Source organism: Rhinolophus hipposideros, assembly GCF_964194185.1.
Source record: "Rhinolophus hipposideros genome assembly, chromosome: 20".
NCBI classification, from domain to species: domain Eukaryota; kingdom Metazoa; phylum Chordata; class Mammalia; order Chiroptera; family Rhinolophidae; genus Rhinolophus; species Rhinolophus hipposideros.
Window position 1 is genome coordinate 33017568 of NC_138066.1, and position 23311 is coordinate 33040878.

Genomic DNA, 23311 nt, shown 5'->3' on the forward strand with positions numbered 1-23311 from the left:
TGGTTATTCTCAACTCTGGAAGTCCCAGAGTCACCTCTCCACCCTGTCCCTTTTTTCGCACCTTCAAAATGTACCACAAAAAATAAAAAAATGGAATGAAAGCCAGAAACCCCAATATATACATATATGCAATATATATATATGTATGTATACACACACACACACACACACACACACACACACACCGTGGACTTATGAAGTGTTTCTTTTGAAGCTGGACCCTTTAGAAATTTTGTTGATTATTTAGGAAGAGGGAGAGTGGGTTCCACTAAAATCAGTACCCTAGGAGTGTGGAAGAGAATGGAGTTGGGGGAATCTTATTCTTAAAGGATGCAGAGAGAAGAACTGGAAGCTGAGAAATCCAGGGGCTTGGAGAAGGGTTTGCGCCCACCCCACCCCCACCCCCAGACGCCCCTGCAGACTATTTCTGCACCTCCACGAACTAAGCAGAAGCAAGAGGAGAAGGGAGAGAGGAGAGGTGGGCTGTGTGGGTAAGTGTGTGTCTGGGGGGTGGTTAGGGGGCTGTAGATAGAGTAGGTATAGATGTGAGTCTGGGAGAAAGAAGGAGAACTCACTACTATTCCATTGGTGGGTTGGGGGGAACCCACCTATTTTGCAGGAAAATTTCTCCTCCTGAAGGGGAAGGTCATAGTGGTCCTTTGAGTCTGAAATCGAAAGACCCCCTTCCCCCTCCTGGTCACGTGATTCATTAAATAATTAATGCCGAGGTTGCAGAATAGATATGTATTCGTCAGGAAAATCGCAGGCTCGGTCTCCCTGTTTCTGACGTGCAATTCAACTGTCCTTTGAAAAACAAGCCTATACCCCGAGAAAAAAAGAGAGAGGGGGAGAGAGAGGGAGAGAGAGAGAAAAAGAGAGGGAGGCAGCAATAAAACAGCCCCGCAGCCGGAGCCACACCGCGGGCTGGGGTATTGTAAGTAGAAGGGATTTCTCACTACCTACCGCGTCTTATATGTCCATGTAAATTTATTGTTTGTTATTAATGTTATTGTCGTAAACTGTGACAAATAGCCATCTTCATTTCCTGCCATTTCTCTTCACACGGTGCTCTGTGTGTTTATACCCATTGAGGCATTGCATAAAGATTTTAGGAATATTCCTCCTCTCTCTCTCTCTCTCTCTCTCTCTCTCTCTCTCTCTCTCTCTCTCTCTCTCTCTCTCTCCCCCTCTCCCTCTCCCTCTCCCTCTCCAACCTTTTTCTTGATTTATAGCAATATGGGTGTCAGCTTCTCGGCCCGCATGCCAGCCATTGTATGTGTGTATGTGTGTGTGTGCGCGCGCGCGCGCGCGCGTGCGTTTGCGTGTGTTTGTGAGCGAGTTGTGTTGTTTATGGCCATGTCTTCGATAAATCATTTCTCACGGAAAATGATGTGTTAGCTGGGCTATTTCTGCAGCCGGGAGAGAGTGACTCTCGGAGGCACTTCCTCCCTTTCTGCTCTGCTCCCAGGAGTTGGTTATTTCAGACGATTTACAGTAATATATCAGCAGTTAATATGAAAGCTCTGTAGCTGGAGGTCTTAAATTACAGCATCCGTGATTATCAATTAAGACGAGATTTGTATAAATTTGGTAAACCAGAAATGCCTCATTGGCATATAAACCCAGTCAAAGACCACGACCTAATATAAAAATTGTATTTGTGAGCCTGATAGAGCCAACATTCCTGCAGCAGCAGACAGAGCTTCATTTCTCAGCAGTTCCTCTCTAGGAGTTTGGCTGCTCCGACTCCAGTCTGGAGGGAAAGAACCCAACTCTGAAGGCAGAAGGGAGCCTGCGGGCAAAAGAGGTGGACGGGAGGGGGAGGAAGAAATTACTAGAGTTGAAGGCAAAGATTTTTGTAATCGATGGGGATCAGATCGAAGTCCTGTTCAATTGGAAGGGAGCTGGAGAGATTCAGCTATAGTATTAAAGCTTAATCCATAGGACTGATGTGAATGGCAGGGTATTTAGGGTGGAGAAGGAGCTGCCCAAATTCGGGGAGACAATGGAGGCAGAAGGTGAAGGGCAGGGAGAGAAGCTAAAAGCCTTGGCTCCCCACCCTTCTGGTTAACAAAACAAGGAAATGAATTCACACCCCCATAGCCTTCCTTCGACCTCCTGAAACAAAGAAAGTTTCCTCAGCAGTGAGGAACTATATGTGTGGGGGGCTAAAGCCAGAGAAGTTCTCAAGTTTTTCTAGAAAAGAAATGTTCCAGGAATCAGGTGGTCCCAGAAAGTTGGAGAGTGTTCCAGGACATGGAGTGTGCTCCTCTCCCTAAGCCCTCTCCAAAGAGGAAACAAAATGGGGTGAAGATTGGGAGAGGGTGGTCTGGCAACTTTTCTCTAGGGTTTCTTGTGGAAGTCTCAGTCCCTCCCCATCAGGGAAGAGTCTGCTGGTCAAGAGCAAGGCAAGAGGTGGCTTCTGAGGATATGCTATGCTGCACCCCAAAGTTGTGATGGATTAGAGGCAGAGGGCCAGAGCCTTTGCCAAGTCCGGTCTGGGCTGCTGGCTTTTTTTTTTTCCTGGCTGGAGCTGAGCCAGCTCACTTTATAGCCACTATTATCTGTGATATTTAACTCTGCCTGCTAGTGTAAACCTTTGAGTGGGAAAATTAGAGTGACGCTGCTCCCAGGTGTTAATTATTTATAGCATCAGCTGCCGGCGAGTGGCGGCTTAGGCTGTAGTGATGGAGCACCCAGGAGCTCGCTCCCATGCTTTGCTTCAAGTAGGTGCTGAGCCCCGTCCTAATTAACAGGCAGATTTGTGGTTGGGTGGTGGGTAAAGCCTCCCAATGTGGGAGTCTGGATTGAAAAGGGTTTAGGGAGAAAGAGAAGTAGAGGGACAAGACCCTAGGCTGGGATGGGTGGGGGCATTACCTGGCCTGGATAAAAGAAATTGGGTGGAGGCTGGATTCACAGGCAGCTTTGACAGGGCTGGAGATCATAGGAAGGGGTGAAGAGCTGGGAAGGGAGCAAAGAGAACCAAGGGATGGGGGCTTCAAGTTCAGGCTGGGATTCCACTCTGTCCTTCAGTGTTGGAGAATCTCCCCGACACACACACAGAAGGTGGTAGGTGAGCATTTCCTTTTCCATCACCTGGAAAGGGGTGTGTGTAAATGTGGAAGGGTTCAGTTCACCCCCAAACCAGTACTCCAGAATTTAGGTCAAAGTCTTGGAATCCCTGAGAGAGTGGGAAAAGATGACTCCTTCCTTAGAGAGGAAGAGGGATATAAGGGAGAAGGAAGAGGGTAGAATCAAATCATATTTATTAGCTTCTGAATTCAGCCTGTTTTGGAGAATGGGGAACAAAAGGTGGAGGGTGAAAGATCTGCTGTTTGGGACAGGCCACAGCTAGTGAGGAGAGCTAGGAGCCAGTCCCATAGGCCCCTGCCCCTGTATTCCCAACTCCTCCTCCCATCTCTCCTCCCCCTGCTGCCTTCTCGTGTGCCTTTGACCTGGAGGTCTGATCCCCCCTTTTCCTCTCCATTCTCTCAGCCTCCTTCAGGTCTTTGTCTCTTCTGGCCCTGGGGATACCCCTTCCCCTCCCCTTTCCCCCACTCACACACAGACTCTTCCCCAGGAGACAAAAGCTGGGAGACCATCCCTTCCCACCATTATCTTTCAGTTGCTAGTCCCTCACTAAATCTTCCTATGTGAGGCCTGATGCCCTCCATCCAGGCCTATAGGCCCACCCCCCAAATCAGAAAGTTTGAAAAGACTATTTTTTAAAAAATAGACACATTTGGTTCATTTAACCATGAAGCACTCTGCCTCTTACCAGTTACACACACACAGACACACACATACATTTGCTTTTGTGCTGTTCAGAGGATGGGGTAGGATGCATTTGATGGAAGGGGCTTTAGGAAAGCTGGTGACTCTGTCTTCTCCCCAGACTCTGCTGGTGTCCACTTTCTCTATATAATTACAATGTTTTCCCTGTGTCTTCGAGAAGCTGGGCTGCCACTGCTTTAATGATCAGAGGAGTTGGATAGAAAGATGAGGAGAGAGAGGATGAAGGAAAAAGAAAGGACCCTAGAGAGAGAACAAGCAGCAGGATCGCCTTCTGAGGTGGGAAGTCAAGGCAGGGCCCAAGGAGAGGAAGACAAAGTGGAGACAAAGACCAGTCAGAGAGGCAGGGAGACTGTCCTAGAAGAATGAGTCCCACAACTGGGTGGATACACACTTGCCCTCAGAGTTAAGTGAGAAGAAGGGAAGTGGAAAGGAAACCACTCACTGTGCCCCCTTCTCTGTAGATGAGAATGTCTCCATGACAGAAGAGAGGATTTTCCCCGCAGAGGGTAGGGCCCTGAGGCCAAGGGCTCCACATTGCTCCAAGGAGAGGGGCAGACTAATAAGCGAGCCCAGCAATGATTTCTGGAGACATTCCTAAGTCCTTCGAAAAAGTCAATTCAAAATCACCCGACACAGAGGCAGAATTTGAGAAGACAAAGGGGCTGTGAGAAAGGGACAGAGATGACAGAGACTGGGGGGGGGGAAGAGAGAGAGAGAGAGAGAGAGAGAGAGAGAGAGAGAGAGAGAGAGAGAGGGAGACCCCAACCCCCTAGGGGGGCAGGCACAGAGGGGAGATGACTTCAGGGTCTGGAAGCTCCTCCAGACTTTGTGCTTTCTTTATAGGCAACTGCCCAAAGCTGAAGCCATCCAAGAAGCAACTGCCTCTAGAGTAGGCCCTCCTGGGTGCTAAATCAAGTGTGAGGCAACTGAGGCAGGACTGAAGTGTCAGGGAATGACCAAGATGTCTTGGGCACTCCAATTTCCTCTTCTACCACCAGCATCAGTAACTTAATGGTTGCACTGTCCCAAAACAGAATTCCACCGTGGGGGGGGGGGTTGGGTTCAGTCTTTCCCACGTGGACCCTAGGATCTTTCTTTGGCCTCTCTTCCCTCTGGTGGGTTTGGTCTCTTCCTTCCGTCTTTAGGGACTGGGAGAAGTAGATCTTCCAGCCGCCTAAGAACTTTCCCTTTCACCTCCAATCCACATCCGTTCCCTTAAATCCCGGTCTGAACAAACCAATGCCACCCTCACTAATCTCCCTCCCCCATCTTTCAGGAAAGAAAAGGAAAAAGGAAAAAGGGAAAGAAAGAAAGTTCCTACCAGCCTAAGCAGTTTTTAAAAACTCCAGGAAAACTGGAAAATGCAAGCTTCCCGGCCTCTCCAGTCCCTCTCTGCCTCACCCCCTTGACGCCGCTCAGCTCCCTCCATTGAGCACCCCCCACTCCTCATCCTCTCGTCCTGTCCTGCCCAGAACTCTCTTCCTTCCCCTCCCTTCTTCGCCGGGCCGGACATATGGAACCCATTTCGCTGGTGACATTGAAGAGCCGCCCGTGCGCCCGCCTTCCTCCATGGCGCCCCCGGCGCTCCCGCGCCTCGCTGTGCCCCCGTCACTCGCGGCTCCCCTCGCCTGGCAACTTGGCCGGCTCTCAGAGCCCCGAACCCAGCTCGGTTCCTGGCCGCCCCAGCGAAGGGGGAAGCCCCGGCTTCTCCAGAGAGGGGCGCCCCAAGTGGAGACCCCGTGCGCCCAGCCGCCCCGCGGCCTCGAAGGCCAAACAAAGCCGGGGGCGGGGGCGGGGGCGGGGTGCGGGCAGCGCTTCCGGGCCTCTCCCCGCGCGGGCCTGCCGCCCTGGGCTGCCCGGGTCTGAATGACCGGGATGCGGCCGGCGGAGCCCCAGCTGGGGCCGAGGGACCCGGGCCTGGCCGTTGGCTCCCGCGCACGCCCCACTCCCGGCCACCCGCCGCGGTCCGCGCTTTAGCGGGAGACGCACAGGTAAGTGTGGGTGCGGAGCCAGGACGTACCCGGACGGGCTTGGGGTGGAGAGCAGGGGTGACAGGGATCCCTGCCCTCAGACCTCCCTCCTGGATCAGCAAAGAGTCTGGATCCGAATCGTGGAAAATGAAGATGAGGGCAATGTAAGAGGCGAGGGGAGTAGAGGAATCCTCGCGTGCAGGGTAGTGTGGAGGAATGTGGGGCTGTGCGTATGGGTGTGTGGACTGGAACGGTTCAGGGATGGGGGAGCTCTCCCCCTCAGGAGAGGTGTTGGAGGCTGCGGAGTGTTTTCCATGAGAGCTGGGAGCTGTGGGTTGTGAGGGGCAGCTGCTGGGGTGGGGGCATGCGCATGCCTGGGTCCTGCTCCCACAGTCCAGCTGCCACCATGGCCAAGCCTCAAGGTGTTGAGGGTTATTTGAAGCTGGAACTACAAGGGATTGCGCTGAAGCCGAGTGTTAAACTAAGAAGGTAGGAGAGGGGGTGATTTATGGCTTCAGAGAAGCTGTGTTTACTCCCTGCCTGCTCTGGAAACCAAAAACCAAACAGAGTAGAGGTGGGAGAAGCCCCTCTCCTTCGAGTGGGAGGTAATGCCAGGTTGATTCACTGGGATTTATTTTCCCAGATGTGGGGAGATGGTGGGAACTGTCCCTTTGCAGGCGCAGGCGGTGCTCGGTCTGTGTGAAATATAAGGAGAGTGTGCAAGCATGCACACGTGTAAGTGTGTTGTGTATGGTGTGAGTGCTTGGGCTGAAGTTTGTCCGGTGCAGCATGGCTTCTTGAGTGGTCACACAGGGAACAAGGAGGGAGACTGGATGTTCCCTGGTCCTGGTACTCTTAGATGTGGTAGTGTGGATAAACTTTGCTGCCCCGTGCCCTCGCCATGGGGTACTGCTTGGTCCCGCCTGTGTTTTCTTTCCTCCCACGGCCACATGCAGCAGAGTCCACTTGGCCTGGCCCCTGGCCCCTCTGTTCCATCTGCCCACACCACCTGATCTTCACTTTGAACCTTTAACTTTGCCATGGGAGACTAAGGAATTAGTGAGCATAGCTGTGTGGGAAAGGGAGGGAGAGAGGAGAAAAAGGTCTGAGGTAGTAGGGGAGATTGGTGGTTTGAGGCTGGGCCTTGGCAGGCTTGGGTTCCACCATTGCTGCTCAAATTCCCCTGAAGTCCCTGCTTGGGGACTGGGGGGGGGCAAGGAAGCACAAAGGGGAGCAGAGTGAGGGAGCCATGCCGGATGATGGGGGTGGGGAGAAAAATATTTTGACCCCAGATAGTTATTTCCGCAGGCCAACTGGTGGCTCTTGCATTTCTATCCAGACGCCTGGCTTTGCCTTGAAATTGTTTTGCATTAAATTTTCTCAGCCACAGAATTATCTTTCCTCGCCTCCAGCTAAACTTGCATTTTTCCACCAGACACTTGGGCCCCACACCAATGAAATCTGAGAGGAAGCGGCTGGGCCCTAAGTGGCCATAATTTAATTGATTTTATCATAAATCATCAACTTGATGAAGAACCCGAGGTTTCAGTGAAGTAAATTGATATTAATGGGAGTTTCTTGAAATGCAAACTCGCTGTATTGTTGGGGCATCTTGAGCTGGGGAGGTGGATTACGTGTGTCCCAAGAGCAGGGAGCCTGGACCTGGAGCCTGGCACAGCTTTAGGGGGTAGGGAAAGCAAGCTGTGAGGGGCAGCTGCAGGCAGACTGATTTCTGGGGAGGGAGAAGGCAGGGAATGGAACTTTGTGGGGAGGGAGCAGAGTCTGATTCGGTGAACCCTGCTGGCCATCTTGGGAATGCCGGTCTCCAACTGAAGAGAGGCAGTTGGGAAGCTGGTAGGTGTGTGGGCAGAGTAGGGGGTCGGGTGAGAAGGCCAGGCTGGTACAATGGGTGCATTGACTCTTGGTTAAAAATTGCCAGGTTGAAACCTTCCTCTTCTAATTATACAAATTAATTATTTACTGCTCAGGTTCCTGTGTCCAAAAACAGCACTTTTGACTTGGTGATGAAGGTAGAGAACAACCGCCTCCCTTCCCCCCACACTCACAGAAGAGCAGTAAGAGCCAGTGCATGTGAGAGCAAGAAGGACCAGGAGTGGGGTTGGTGTAAGCATTTAAATCCCAAAAGGAAATATCCTGTGTGTGGCTGTGTTGGTGCCAGTTATTTTCTGAACTCCATTTATTGTTACTGCTTAGTGTCGCTCACATCAGCACATAGAGAACCACAAACTCTCAGTCTAAAAAGGGACCTCAGGAGATCACTTAACCCAACACCTTCTCCACACACATGCTCTGGCTTTACAGAAGGGGACACTGAGGCCCAAGGAGTTCTCTGTTTCAGCTCACACAGCCAATCTGGACTGCCTAGAACCCAAGCCTCCTGACTCCCAAGCCGATTTCAAGGATGACTTTAGACAAATCATTTCCCCGCTCTGGGCCTCAGTTTCTCTATCTGTAACACTGGCAAGGGTAGACAGGATAATCCCTGAGTTCTTCCAGTTCTGAATGTAATTCTCTAGTGATTGGGAGCAGCTCCCTATGTGTGTCCTGGGGTTCTGTGGGCCTCTGGGTACAGAAATGACTGCATGTTTATTTGCAATATACAGGGAGTTTGTACCCTCCCAGAGCAGTGTATGGTGACTCAGACTGGCTCTAGGAAATCCACTGGAATCTGGACCATTCTTCCTCCTGACAGTTGGAGGAGAAGAAGCCCAGGTCTCCAAGAGCAATGAAGATAGAAGGCAGTAGATGGGCTAGCTGGATTGGGCTGGGGTTGGCATCTGGAAGGAGGCTAAGGAAGGAGGGCTAAGCCTTACAGAGCAAGACACTCTCCTTGCTGAGGCTGAGGCTGGAGTTGTTCAGAATGCAGTCTTAAAGTCCGTTCTACCATACCAGGGACTGAATTGTGGTTTCAGAATTTAGATTACAGGATGGCAGACCACCCGCCCCCGCAGCCCACCCTGACTCTTTGGACCCTATCTTTCTTGGGGAGGGCACACACAGGGTGCCACAGCACTATACCAGGTCTCTCTCTTCCCAGGGCAGCCTGGACAGGAGGCTTGCAAGGTGGGTGACGCTCCCTCCCCAATTCTTGGTCTTATTTTCCACCTCTTTCACCAACTGGGAGAAAATAAAATTCAAAAGGGATAGGGGTTTCTCAGAAGTTGCATGGTTGTGAGGGGGGTGGGGAGATTTCTTGTAGGATCAGGGATATGAAGAGGCCAGCAGAGGAGGGGAGGTTTCCAGTTGGTCAGGTATATGAGTTGTGCTGGAGGAAGTAGGAAGAGATGGCAAACAAGTTCATCTTTTGGATTCTAGAAATCAGAGTCTCTGGCTAGATAATCCACTTCCTAAAGCCTCACCCTAAACCCTATTTTGAGAGAAAGAAATGAGAGAGAGAGAGAGAGAGAGAGAGAGAGAGAGAGAGAGAGAGAGAGAGAGAGAGAGAGAGAGAGAGAGAGAGAGAGAGAGAGAGAGAGAGAGAGAGAGAGAGAGAGAGAGAGAGTTGGCAGGTCCAGACTCTAGCCCTATCCCATTCTGACTTTGGAGTTTTATATTTGGAAGCAATTCGGAAGGCCTTCCGCTGATTGGTCATTAATCCGGTGAGTTATTGTCTGCTAAACAGAGGTCACTGGGAGAGAGACATCCAATCTGTCAGGACAGACCTGCGCAGTCACTCGCAGCGGCTGGGCCCGTTCCTCTTTTGCCTGCTTCTCCCTTCCTTCTCCGGTACCCCTCACCCAGCTGTCCTAGATTCAGCCCTCACCCTCTTGCCTTCTCCAGTTTGCCCACCTTTGTCTGGACATCCGCTGGGGTGGGGTTTGCCCGGCCAGGACTGAGCTTCGATGAGGGGAGACCCCTCATTCCGAACGGCTCATAGGCCAGCAAGGAGCTCGCGGCACCGTCATCCGCTCATCAGCGCGTTCAGGCGGCCTCCATGATCACTGAGTAGCCTTTGCAAATACCATCGTGGCTGCCCTGTTTTTTTCCTGCCTCCCTCACTCCCTGCCGCCTGGGGTGGGGGAGACTATTGCTTGGATTTTTCTTCTCCGGTGGTAATGGCCTTTTTGTTCTTTCGATCTCTGCTTTTGCTTAGCCGGGTCTACACCGGCCTCAGCCCAGGCGCGGAATCTTCTTGCGGCTGCCCCTTTGTTCCCTCCGGCTCCAGCATCTTAGAGAGGATGGAGACTGGGGATCCAAATAGCAAGAGCCGTCTTCAGTAGCAGTTCCCATTTTACAACCCCTAGCTTTGAAATTTTTATTTTTAATCAAATTTATTGGGATGACAAGTTAGTAAAATTACGTAGGTTTTAAGTGTACAATTCTGTAATACATCATCTATATATCACTTTGTATGCTCACCATCCAGAGTCAGTTCTCCTTGAAATTTTTATTAATATTTAGGAAAACATGGTGATTCAGGTGCGTGTGTGAACTTTACACGACTCTGCTGCTGCCACAAAGTTAGGCAGTAAAACTGGAAAAGAGAGTGGGACTGGGAACCCAGACAGGACCGCAAAGAAACAGATCGCTAGGCGCCTCTCCCAGCTCGGGTTCCAGCTTCTCCACAAGCCCGGCGGGCCGGTGGATTTGGGGCTGGCTGAGCTGGGGGCAGCATCCTTGGTCGCCCCGAAGCTGATATTAGAAATAGATTTTAAAGAAGCCAGCCAGTTTGTGCTTATTGAGAGAATTTTCGTTTGCTGTTTGATGGATTTTTCCGGGGACAGGGAAACAGACATGATCCCCCAAAGGCCTAGAAAGCTGGGCGGCCAGTGATCCCCCAAGGGAGTTTAAAATGCTCCTTGTCCCCTGTTACTGTGGAAGAGGGGAGTGCCAGCGCCAGATCCAGTGCTCTGGCTTTGTGGAAACTGAATCAGAGAGAAAAGAATGTCTATGAAGGGGAATATTTTCTCTAATTTTTACCTTTATTATTAATTTTTGCCTTTATTAGATTACACTACAATCTCTGTGTCTTAATTTTCCTCTCCATTTTTTTCAATTTCTCTCTCTGTCACACACACACACACACACACACACACACACACACAGTAAGTTGCCTAAGTTTATCTCCTTGAGTCTAGGAAGAAATTGTTTCCTCTTCTCTCTCTAGTCTGCCCCTAAATCATGACTTCACCGCAGGGGTGAAGCCTTCTCCACTCCTCTTTTTTCAGACTCCAAAGTCTTTCCTCAGACCCCTCTGCTGTCTCTCACCCCAAATTCCCTGCCCAAGCTCCTCATTGCACTGCCTTGGTCCCTGAAGTTTGAAAAGTCCATAATCTGCATCAATATCTCAAACGAAATGGATGCCCTTGGGGCTGCCTGTTCTACCTCCCCCCCCACCCTTCCACCCCCAGCCAGGGGCAATCGGCAAGCTAGAAATCTCTGAGAAAGAAAGAAAAAAGGCAAGAAAGAAACCAAACTGGGATCTTTTTTGCCTCCCAAGCATTTCAAATAGGCTCTGCTCTACAGAATTAAGAAGTCCCCACTCCATCTCCTACCGCATTTGGGAGTGCATGTCCTCTGAAATTTTTCTCCAGGTTAGCTTTCTTGCTCCCCTGTTCTTCTTTATGCTCCCACCCCACTGCACCCCACTTTCTTGTGCAGCCAAAAGGGACCACAAGGAGTTGAGGCTCCGAGAGGGGAGGTAGGGGGTCTCTGAAAACCCCCTCAGCTCAGCTCCAGGTTGGATCCTCCTGCAGCCCCCGGCTTGCTTGCCCGCAGCTGGTTGAGTGTCCTCCGGGCTCTCTTTTACATTCCTGAGGCAAAGCTGTGTAGCCCCACAAGCGACCAGGTTCTCCTCTACTCTCAATTTCACTATGACCTTCTCTAGCCAGTGGTAGCGAACAGCTAGGAGAGCTGGAACATCTGGGGTACACTCTTGACTTTTTAATTTTGGGGAGTGAGAGAAAAGGTGCTGGTTTCTTTAAGCCTCTGGAAGCATCTTTTGGCCAAATCCCTTACCCACGAGGCCCAAGGGAGCCTTCCAATGTTGTGGATTTCTAATCAGGGTCTAGAGATCTCAGGACAGACTCCTTGCAGCCACATACTCAGGCAGCCATAATGGCTCACTTTGAGGGTCCTCGTTTCATACCCAACACTGGGTCTGGTTTGGGCATTTTCTTTCTTTGATACTACTAATAAACACAGAAAAAAATGACTCCCACCTTCCACCCTCATCTCCTCCTCCGGATTTCCCTCAGCTACCAACTCTCTAGGCAGGCCATAGGATCCTTGGGACATCACAGTGGGAAGCTCAGCATACAGTTCCTGTGGCTGGAAGGTAGGGAGGTCATGAGTACCACTGCTCCCCATTCAGCAGGGCCCCTGGAAATTGGCTGCTCCAACCCATGAAAACTGACTTAGCGGGTCTAGAAGAAGTGGGGGCTGGAGGAGGCCCCTTTCTCAGCCCAAAGCAGAGTTTGAGTGGGGAGCGACAGGGTATGAGGGAAGCTTTGCCAGACGCAGCCACCCTCTTTCTCCTGGAAGGGAGACAATAGCTGGAAACCATCTCTCACCTTTGTTCTCCCAGTCTCACCTCTCCTGGTGCATCCAGATAGGAGAAGGCAAAAGCCAAATATTCTAACCAGGAGGTCACAGGGTAGTGACTGGCTCTGCCTGCTCGAAGTTAAGAGAACAAGTTTTCCAATATGCCTTTGTAGAAAAGAGAGACTATCTGCCTTCTATTTTATCCCCTAAGCCCCGAGTCAGCAGTTAGGCAGAGTTGCAAACTCCTGCTTTTGGAAATGTCCTGGTGTTCTTTTTGTTTTTTTCCTTCACCAAAATGACTCTTCCCCACCCCCAACCCAAATCTGCAGACACCTACATTCTTGACTCCTGTCTTCCTCCTACAGGCCTCCTCGCCTTTTCCTGCCCTTCTCAAACACACCCTAAGAAAAGTTTAGCTTTTGTAGTCTTTCTCACTTGTGCCAAGAATCAAAAATCTTGCACAGCTAAGAGAACAAACAGGTTTGTTCTAAATAATAATAACAATAACAACTATCCCGTCTGTTCTGCCAGTGCATTTAAAATTAAGCCATTTTGCTAGTTCTTCTCATCCTCTTAGAAGTACAAATGTCCTTATCACCTCTTAGCCCCTTCTGCCTGTCCGGAGGTGAGAATTGTAACAGAAACTTCTCCGTGAAGTTCTTACAGCCTCTTATTGCCAGCCGGTCTGGAGCTCAAGCTAAACACAGGGTCCTCCTTTTGTCACCCTCTCCTCAACCTCCCCTCCCCCTGCAAGATGGTCTGGATTTTTAAAAATAATCACTCACCGCTTGTTGTCTGTTCTCAAAAAAAGGGGGGTTGTTTTAAAAAAAGAAAAAGGTCTGGACTTCCCCCCTACTGATTGGAAACGGGGCCTGGAAATTTGTGAGGAGAGGAAGAATAGAGAGGGTGTGGGGTAGAGAAGAAACAGACTGGGAGACTCAGAAGAAGGCAGCCAGAGCGAGAGGGCAGAAGACCCAGCCGCCAGTCCCAGAGGAGTTAAACTATTAAAAAAAAAAAAAAAAGTCCTAGTGTTCCACTGCGAATGAATGCCCAAGGGCACCCAGCACCCCCACCCCCAGGGAAGCCAGGGTCTTTGAGTAGGCCTCCCAACAGCTACTTCTCCAATTAGCATAATGGTTTACTAGTGGGGTGGAGGGAGCTGTGTACTTCAACTGGCTTTGCCTCGCCTTTGCTCCCCCAGCCTCCACTGCCAAAATCACCATTTAAAAATTTACCTGTTCTTAAAAAAAGAGAGAGAAAAAAAAACCGAAAACCTCTACCTTCTTCCCTTTCTCACTCTTTTTTGGGGGGGGGTAAAAATTCCCCCCTCCCCCAATACCACCATCACCTTCCCTCCTTATCAGGCATCTAAGCTTGCTAAAGGGGGAGAGGTAAGGGGGTGTGTGTGAGCTTGTGTGTATGTGTGTGTGTGTGTGTGTGAGAGAGAGTGTGAGTGTGTGTGTCTGTGTGGTGTTTTTTTTTTTTTTTTCCCTGTGCAAAAGCAGAGGCCATTGTTACGGAGAGTAGGGCGTACCAGTCTTATAGGGCAACCACACTGTGGCGGCTTGGCCGTGCTGGAGCCCGGAGCTGGATTCTCCACAAGCCCAGCCGCCCCAGCACCTTTCGGTCTTCTTCTATTTTTTTTCCCGCTCCCCCACCCCCTCCCTCTTGCGCACCCCCGCTCCTAAGCCGAGTGAATTGAAGCGGACGCCGCGCGGCTCCTCCGGCCGGTCTGCCCCTCGGGCTCACCAGCCGGGGTGGCTATTGGGGGGGGGGGCGCGACGCAGCTTTAAACAGTGGTCTTTTTTTCCTTTGCCTTCAAGGAGGGGAGATTTCTCGCCTGCCGCTCGCGCTGGGGCTCGATGTGAATATATATTATGTCTGCCTGTTCTCCCCTCGTCGGTGGCTAAGGTAAGCTGGACTGAAATAGGCTATCAGTTTGTGAATGGCGGAGAGTATGTCTCAATGATTTATGGCCCATATGACTCCAATCTCGGTTCAAGAAGAGTTCACAAGCTTTAAGCTTCCTTCCACGCAGCGACTCTCTCTCTCTCTCTCTCTCTCTCTCTCTCTCTCTCTCTCTCTCTCTCTCTCTCTCTCTCCCTCTCTCTACCTCCCTCCCTCCCTCCCTCCCTCCCTCTCTCCCTCTCCCTCTCTTCCTGCTTCTCTCCTTTTCTCCTCTTTTCTTTCAGCAGCCAGATCCAGGGCTGAATTTTCCCCCGGCTGCTAAGAAGAGCTTAACCTGTTTCTCTCTTCCTTCCCTGTTCTTTTATTTTTCTTCCATTAATTTTTTTTTTTAAGTCCTGGTAGGTGGACTATCCTCTCTCCCGTGGTTCCCAAGCTATTGTTAACTCTCCTCGGCTCTTCTGGGGGTGTGCCTGCAAGGTGGGGTTCTTGGGGGTGGCTCATTCCAGCGAGATCCTGGGGGGAAGCCGGGAGCCACCGTCTCCCTCTCTGTCTCCCTCCTGAGAAGCTGTATGAAGCCTGGATTTTTCCAACATGGAGGCAAGGGAAATAGACATGTTTGGCTTGGTAGAGCTGTTCCCCACCCCCTCCTCTCCTGGATCCCCAGATCTTGGATCCCCTTCTCACTGTCCCGTAAGCCAGGCCTCGGCGCCCTCCAGTCCGGCCTGGCGAAGTCCCGGAGCGGAGTTGCTAAAGCGCCTTTTAATTCGGTTACCTCCAGCGCCCAAACTTGCTGCTGCCCGTAGGGCTCGGCCCTCGGCTCGATGCGCTAGAAACCTGCCACCACTAACCGTTTGGGCATCCTGAACGCTTTCTCTTCGCCTCCTTAGGCCAGCATAGCTAGTCGCCTGCCACCGCAGCAGCAGCGGTCCAGACAGCCCGGCGGCGGCAGCCAGGAGCTAAGCCGGTCCGCAAACCTTCAGGGCCCTTTCTCGCCACGGCGGAGTCTCCATTCTTTCCTAACACGTCCGACTCCTCCGCTTCCCACACTCGCCTGTCCTCGGTCCTGCGATGGTTTGCAGGTTTATTGCAGGGGGAGCGACAGAAATTTCAGCCCCAGGCGTCTAGTCAAATTATTGTTTTATTATTATTATTACCATCATTATCATCATTACTGCTGTAACAATCATTTAGACTAAATAAAGCCAGGGCCCGGCCAGCCAACCCCTTCCAACGTTTTTATTTTATTCTCCTCTCTATTAATAACAAACTCAACTGATGCCTGTTAATTAATTCCCCCTTCAACCAGGGCTGCTCCGAAGCTAATTTTGGTTAAATCATCAGAGGCTAATGGTAATAATAATAAAGGGATTGGGTCAGCCTGGTCAATTGTACTCCAATTCTCCTCCCTGAAAGGACCTGCTGCTTTGCAGACCCATGTGTATTTCCCAGAAACAAATTCTTCTAGGAAACCAATCCGAACTCAGGGACTCAGGGCCACCCCAGCTTTCTTTTGAGTATAAATCTGTGCCATTAAAAATGGGATTTATGTGTGGGAGGGACTTCCTTCACCTACTCTCCTTTTTTTATTATCCTATTTTTAGTTTTCTTTGGAGTTGGCCAGCTGGCGTGAATGAGATTTAAGTATTTCAAACTCACATGTCAGAAGAGAGGGTCAGTCTAGAGGTTTTGTGAAAAGTGATGGTGAGGTGTTGGGGGAGACAGATAGGGATAAAAAAAAAAGTCAGAAGTTTCAGAAGAAATACACAACATCCTACTACAGCTTGAACCTTTATTTTTCCAGCACACTTTTAAAAGGCTGCATGAAAATAATGATTGTATTATTATTATTATTATTATTTGCCTCAGAGAACTTCAATAAGCAGGGGTACCCTTTTTCCAACCCAGAGAATATTGTTCATATTGCTTTGTTGACTGTCTTTTTTCCTGAGGAAATTTTTTTATCTTTTAGAAAGCACTTTTCCCATCTCTTGGTAGAAAATTCCAGCAGTTATCCAGTTTCTTTCTTCTTTTTTTCAAGAAATCAAAGGAAACAAACTGTCAAGAAAAGTGTGGGAAAAAATTAAGTCTGATGAAAAAAAATGGAGGAGTGGGGAGATCTGGGCCAAATGGTCACAGCACCACCCAGCCTGGCCAGGAAAATCGAAACAATCCTGCTCCATTGGGGGCTCCATGAGAGCCGCAGGCTGCTGTGTCCCAGACTTGGCTGAGCAAAGAGTCTGACTGGAGGTGGTGGTACCTGCAGCAGGGACATGGGGGAGGCTCAGTTCTATCCACTCAGGAGGTTAAAAATCTTTAGAAAGTTTATTGTCTTCGTGAGATGGGAGGGGAAGGAGAGGATCCCATGCGGGAGAAGGTTGTCTGCTCAACTTGCTTCTCTCTTCTGTTTCTTTTGGAGATCTGTTTTTCCAGGAGAGACCCTGCTTGGGTGAGAGAGACCTAGATGGGCTTGGAGGGAGGCAACGGCAGGCGGCCTCTCAGCTCAGAGGAGGGTGTTGATGACGCTTTTATTTTGGAGTCTCCAGTCTACCCCCTCTTGAGCCACCCTATCCCAGAGTTGGGGGGGGTGTGAGGTAGGGAGACGGAGGAGAGGTCAGGGGCTAGTGTGCAGGCAAGAGAGAAAGCAATGACTCTTGCAGGGGTAAAACTATATACCTAACCAGTCCCCAAAGGAGTACAGTCCTCATTTTTTAAGTGGAAATGAAAACTGGTGGGCGTTTTCTTTAAAATTAAAGCGCTGAAATAAGAAAAATCCATTTCAGGTCAGGAAGTAGCCTCAGCATCTGCTGTGAAGATGTTGGGGTGGGGGAGAAGGAAAAAAAAACCCTATTGATGTCAGTTCCCTTTTCAGTTCCTAAGATGGATTCGAGCCCCAGTCCTCTTCTCCCCCTTGTGTCTCTTCTCTCACCCCGCAGGTCAGACGCTCCGAACAGACCCCGGGAGGAGGGGGGCAGAGAGGGGAGGGGGGGTCCGGCGCCTCACGTGACCCCCAGGGGTGCCAATGTCCGGTCGTGAGGGTATCAGGCCCTTGCAAGTTGCCACGCACTGCCCGGGCCTCGCCCAGCGATGCAGAAAGCCACCTACTACGACAACGCCGCGGCTGCACTCTTCGGAGGCTACTCCTCGTACCCTGGTAGCAATGGCTTCGGCTACGACGGTGCCCCCCAACCCCCTTTCCAGGCCGCCACGCACCTGGAGGGCGACTACCAGCGCTCAGCGTGCTCACTGCAGTCCCTGGGCAACGCAGCCCCGCATGCCAAGAGCAAGGAGCTCAACGGCAGCTGCATGAGGCCTGGCCTGGCCCCCGAGCCCCTGCCTGCCCCGCCCGGCTCACCCCCGCCCAGCGCCGCACCTACCAGTACCACTAGCAACAGCAGCAGTGGGGGCGGGCCCGGCAAAAGCGGCCCCCCCAAGTGCGGTCCCGGCTCCAACTCCACCCTCACCAAACAGATATTCCCCTGGATGAAAGAGTCGAGGCAAACGTCCAAGCTGAAAAACAGTTCCCCCGGCACAGGTACTAGCGCTCTGCCTTCCTCGTCGTCCGCTTTTGTCCGGGCCAGGAATGTCACTGTTATTCTAGCACCCAGCTCCTAGGCGCCAGGAGGCGGCCTAGGAACAATATCAGGTGGCGAAGGCAGCGGCGCAGTTCCCTTACCTCCCAACTACCTGATGACCCGTGACCCCGCCAATACCCTCTCCTTCCAGCCGCCCTCCACCCGAGCTCCCGAGAGCTCTAGGTCAGGCGCTCGGCCTCAGCCCTTCGAAAGGCCGCCGAGCCACGAGACGCTGCCAGTAGACGTAGAGTCGTCAACGATTGATTATTATTAAGTATGATTACTGTGGGTATTAATCATAGTCGCTCGGGCGGCCCGGGGTCCTGGCCTCCAGGCATGGCAGCCTCTTCGCGCCGCACTTCTGTGCCCTGCCCACGGATGTCCAGATTCTCTCAAGGGTCTTCCTCGGCCACCCACCTTGTCCACAGGGTGGGACAGGAAGGGGGGGGAGTGTCTTTCCAGACCTGGAATTGGGGATGGGGGAGAAAGCGTGCGCGAGAAAATCCAGCCCTAAATAAATGGCCATGCGGCTCTGTCTGCGTGACATGATCAAATTTTCATAAGCTGGGGCAGCGAGAGGAGAACAGGTCTCTTAATAAATGCCACTATTATAGAGTGTCCGCTAATGCGACGGGCGTTGGGGGGGGGGCGTGGGGAGCGAGGAGGAGGCGGGGACAGGAAGGGGAGGCGGCGAGGGCTCTGAGTCCAGGCCTGGATTTATTAAGAAACGATGCATTCAATTTCGGCGTGTTCAGTAATTATCTTTTATTTCATTTTCTCCTCTTCCCACCCCTCCCCCTTGGATCCAGCGGAGGGCTGCGGCGGCGGCGGTGGCGGCGGCGGAGGCAGTGGTGGTAGCGGCGGGGGTGGCGGCGGGGGAGGGGACAAAAGCCCCCCGGGGTCGACGGCGTCCAAGCGGGCGCGGACGGCGTACACGAGCGCGCAGCTGGTGGAGCTGGAGAAGGAGTTCCACTTCAATCGCTACCTGTGCCGGCCGCGCCGCGTGGAGATGGCCAACCTGCTGAACCTCAGCGAGCGGCAAATCAAGATCTGGTTCCAGAACCGGCGCATGAAGTACAAGAAGGACCAGAAGGCCAAGGGTCTGGCCTCGTCGTCCGGGGGCCCCTCCCCCGCCGGCAGTCCCCCGCAACCCATGCAGTCCACCGCCGGCTTCATGAACGCCTTACACTCCATGACCCCCAGCTACGAAAGCCCGTCCCCGCCCACCTTCGGCAAAGCCCACCAGAATGCCTACGCGCTGTCCTCCAACTACCAGCCCCCTCTCAAAGGCTGCGGCGCTCCGCAGAAGTACCCCCCGACCCCGGCGCCCGATTATGAGCCCCACGTCCTCCAAGCCAACGGGGGCGCCTACGGGACGCCCACTATGCAGGGCAGCCCAGTGTACGTGGGCGGGGGCGGCTACGCGGATCCGCTGCCGCCACCTGCCGGCCCCTCCCTCTACGGCCTCAACCACCTTTCCCACCACCCCTCGGGGAACCTGGACTACAACGGGGCGCCCCCTATGGCCCCCAGCCAGCACCATGGACCCTGCGACCCCCACCCCACCTACACAGACCTCTCCTCTCACCATGCGCCTCCTCCTCAGGGTAGAATCCAAGAAGCGCCCAAATTAACACACCTGTGATGGGAGAGGTTGGGCAGAGCAGCGAGGTCATGGGGTGTGGGAGAGCCAGGAGGGGCAACCTGGAGATCTGAGACAGAAGGCTGGGAGGTGGTAGCCGTCCTTCCTGGGAAGAACGGGCCCAGAGCTCCTTCCCCTCCCCCTGGCCCGGGAGGTTGCTTTTTAAGTCCTCTAGCCCTGGTTCCATCTGCCTGCCAACCCATTAGAAAGGAATCCACAGCAGATTGGAGATGACCCCATCAATCTAGGCCTCCAGCAATACCCAGTTCAAATTCCACGCTCCGATGTAGCGTAGAGGAAGAGGAGTAGAAAAACAAGACAGAGAAGCACACTTTAAAAAACAGACAAGATGGCTGGGCCATCACCAACCAACCAACTTACCTTCCGTCTCTGTGGTAATTCCCCCAAATCTTGATTTTTTCCCCCTCGCAATTCTCCTTTAAAAAACATTAGAAAATACATTTCAAAACCAAGGGCACAAAGCACGCTCCCCTCCCACGTCCCCGACACCTCAAATTTCCTCCCATCTATTTGAGGTTAATTGGGCACTCCCTTTCTAGCCCCATATTTTTCTGCTCTAGGACATTAATATCTATACCCCACCCCCATCAATTACAGTTTTCAGAGGGCTCAGGGATGGTGAGAAATCCTGAAAGTCAGAGCTGTCTATATTATAAATATATTTTTTTTCTTTTATGGAAAAGCTGGAAGGTGAGGGCAAGCAAGTTGTCAGGACTGAAGGTCTGCCCATTCTGCTGCCTTCCATCTCAACTCCAAGTACATCCCCCCCTCTCCACAGAAAGCGATCGGTGACACGAGGTTCTACACTTTTCTTTTCTTCTGTTGCTCTCTTGACTTAACGTGAAAACAGGGTATATTTTAACAAACTGTCTGTCCCAAGCAGGGGCTGCAGCTGGGCCTGTGCGCCTTGCTCAACCCCCTGACAGGACACTTTTGTTGCACTTAGAGTTTACATTTTAATGGATATAAAAACAACTGTGAGAGATGCCTGGGCCTGCAGGAGTCTAGCATCGCTCAAAAAGTGTGTGTTCTAGTGAACATTTTCATATATATTTATTGGTTATAGCCTGTTAAGATATTTTCTTTTTTGTATTATTTATCCCCTTACATTATGTATTTATATGAGGGAAAAAAGGAAAAAAACCTGTACTTTTTTTTTTAGTATTTACTTGTTATAAAGGATGTTGTGTTTCCTGTCATGTAAAACCAGCTATTTTAGTTATTATTGTACTCTAGAAAAGAGCTGTAGATTTATGTTAAACTCGTACTTATGAGCAATTGTAATTAGTTCTAAAAGGCATGAGCTCAGCTCCTAATTGTCACTGTATAGTCCTGAATTTGTAGAATTAGAGTTAATTCCCTCTTGGAACTTTCTTTGTTCTTCTGTAGTTACTTTTTTCCTTACTTAAAAGGATTATCTGTCAAACAATTCTTGAATAAACTTTCTGTTATCAATTTTATCTTGTCCTGGTGGTCCAATTTAGATAGCAGAGGAAGGCTGCTGACTGCCAAATTACCCCCAAGGGAAGAAGGACATTGAAGACCCTATCCTGGCCTTTTTGTCCACTGCTCAGGCCCCTATCTCCCCTTCCTCTGTCTCATGTTTATATAGTTTTCCTCACTCACACAAGCCTGGAACATTCTGCCAACTTCTTTAGCTAAGATTTTAGTAACAAGTTGGGGAGAAGGACTCTTGGGTGCTCTCTCTAGGTCTTTCTGTTTGGCTTCTTTGCCTCTCCGTTTTTCTCATTCATTGACCTTTTGTGTTCTCGCTCCTTTGGTCACAACTTCCTTGTCCCGCCCCCTTGCCCCCCAAAAAACAACAACAAAAATCTAGCCGAACACTGCTCTTTCCACGCAACCTAAACTTCACAGTTCTCTTCCGGAGCTACAAAGAAGTCGTCACGTGACCCGAAGACCAACCACTATTGGGTCTAAAATGAAAACAAAGGAAAATGATTAATCTAAAACAAAAACAAAAACAAAAAACAAACAAAAAAAAACCCTGAGGCCTGGACTGCTCAGGTCAAACCTTAAAACTAAAGTGAAATTAAATAATTTTAAAAAACTGGGGCGGAGGGAAAGGAAGCGCGTTTGATTTCCCCTCCCAGGAAAAGGGGAGAGGAGGTGGGTTGGAGAAGCTGTTGGATCCAAGCGTAAATAAAATAGTCCCCAGGCTAATGTGCGGCTCTGTTTCCACGATCCTTGGGAAAACTTCATTTCTTAGTCGTGGTTCCATAAAAGTTTTATCACATTGGAGCGAGGATAGAGAGGGTCTGTCAAAGATGAAATGTCACCGCCGCGTCGCTGGAGTCGATAAGAGCGAGGAGACAGGGAGGCTGAAATATGGAGCTAATTCGTTGAAAGAGAAGCGATGGCTGCTTGCTGAAGAGTTGCATAATTCTAATTGTAAGCGATGCACCCGCATTGCTTAATTAGGAGCATATATTTGGTGGAAGTGATGGGGAGGGGGTGTCGGTGAGAATCGTTGCAGGCCCTCATCCTTAAAGCGAGGGCTGATTTTCATTTTTATGTGGCATCCTGGCAGTCCAAGGTTAGTAATTACAATCTTTATGCAACAATAAATAACAATAAAAAAGCAACCTGAGTTCTACCCCCCACCCATAGGATTTTAACTGGACTCGGCTCATCCAAGCAACAAGCAATTTAGCATTGGGTCAGGCTATAATTTAAAGGCATAAGAGCGTGCAAAGTTTGATTGGGATCAAATAACGCTCAAGGGTTTTTCTTTCTTTCTCTCTTCCTCTTTCCTGAATAACATTTTCTGAATGATGTAACTAGATGAAGCGCCATGTTTGGCTCTGGGGTGCAGTAGATTGATTATTTATCTAGGAGAGAGGCAGGCCAAGAGAGAGAATTTTGCTGGAGTTTGAAAAACAGCTTTGGCTTGAAGCTGGAACTGCAAACAAGAAAAATAAGAGCCCACTTGGCTTGGTGTCCCCCACCCTTCTTTCTGCAAGATTCCATGCGCTAGATCAGCAGCCAAAGTCAGGGGGAGTATATCCGTGCTGTACGATTCACAGCACAACAGGGGGGAAGGGAGCAGTGTCTCGGGGAAGGAGGGCTCTCTTGGCCCCCCTTTTTTTCTCTTGGCCCCTTTTAACACCCAAGTTTTCTGCTCTTCCTTAATCTGGCAGTAAAATCTGTCAGCAGGGTTAGGGAGAGCCGTATTTCCTGCAGGGACAGTCTCGGCCGGCTGTTGCCGACAGAAGTGCTCGACCCTGCAGCCAGCTGGAGAGCCTGTGAAAAAACTTCCACGGCTTCTCAAGGGGGCGGCCAGAGGAAGAACCGGCTCTCAGGCCTCACTGTGCAACTTCCAGAGAACTACTACCCGGATTCTTCTGTGCCCACCCCCACCCCATCTCCAAATAGCAAAAATGTCTTTCTTTGGAGCTGTGTTGGACATAACCATCTCCGGCCAGTTTGCCCAGTTCTGTCTGTTCTGAGCCCTCCAGAGCCTGCCAGCCCATGTCTCTGCAGCCGCCACCTCCAGCATGCTCTCCTCCAGTCCCACCCTTCTCAGACATCTCTGTCCTTTTTAAATACTCACCACCACCCTTGCGGATGAATACTCACCACCACCCACGCTGCTGTTACATTGACAGAAAGTTTCTAGTTCCAGCTCCCAGCTAAGTTGCCATTTCTCTGCTAACCAGCTTTCTCTTCCTTGCTGGGCAGCAGAGAGCCAGGAGGGGGAGGGGAGGCTAGAGCCGTGGGAGTTCTCCATACAAACTTTCCATCCAACTCAGCGCCCTTCCCTCTGTTCCCATTTCCCATCTGTTCCCCCCCCCCAGAATCACCTTTCTCTTGTGCTAACACCCCCCCAGGCCTTTTAAAGGGATGTGGAATTTCGGCTGTTCCCTCCACTTTCCCAAAGA

At 51.0% G+C, this 23311-nt stretch overlaps 1 protein-coding gene across 1 annotated transcript; it reads left to right on the top strand.

Moving 5' to 3' along the window:
* The first annotated feature begins 14035 nt into the window (after positions 1-14035).
* Positions 14036-21368, top strand: HOXB3 (homeobox B3). Its single transcript, XM_081028203.1, has 3 exons — positions 14036-14180; positions 17111-17709; positions 18559-21368. Exons 2-3 carry the CDS (start codon positions 17262-17264, stop codon positions 19392-19394), a joined length of 1284 nt encoding a protein of 427 aa, XP_080884329.1. The 5' UTR covers positions 14036-14180; positions 17111-17261; the 3' UTR covers positions 19395-21368.
* Positions 21369-23311: the final 1943 nt, after the last annotated feature.

Excerpts from the sequence above, each read along its gene's own strand:
- HOXB3 (XM_081028203.1), top strand. The coding sequence starts at position 17,262 with ATGCAGAAAGCCACCTACTACGACAACGCCGCGGCTGCACTCTTCGGA. Across the intron at positions 17,710-18,558 it reads AAACAGTTCCCCCGGCACAG|CGGAGGGCTGCGGCGGCGGC; the intron begins GTACTAGCGCTC and ends CCTTGGATCCAG.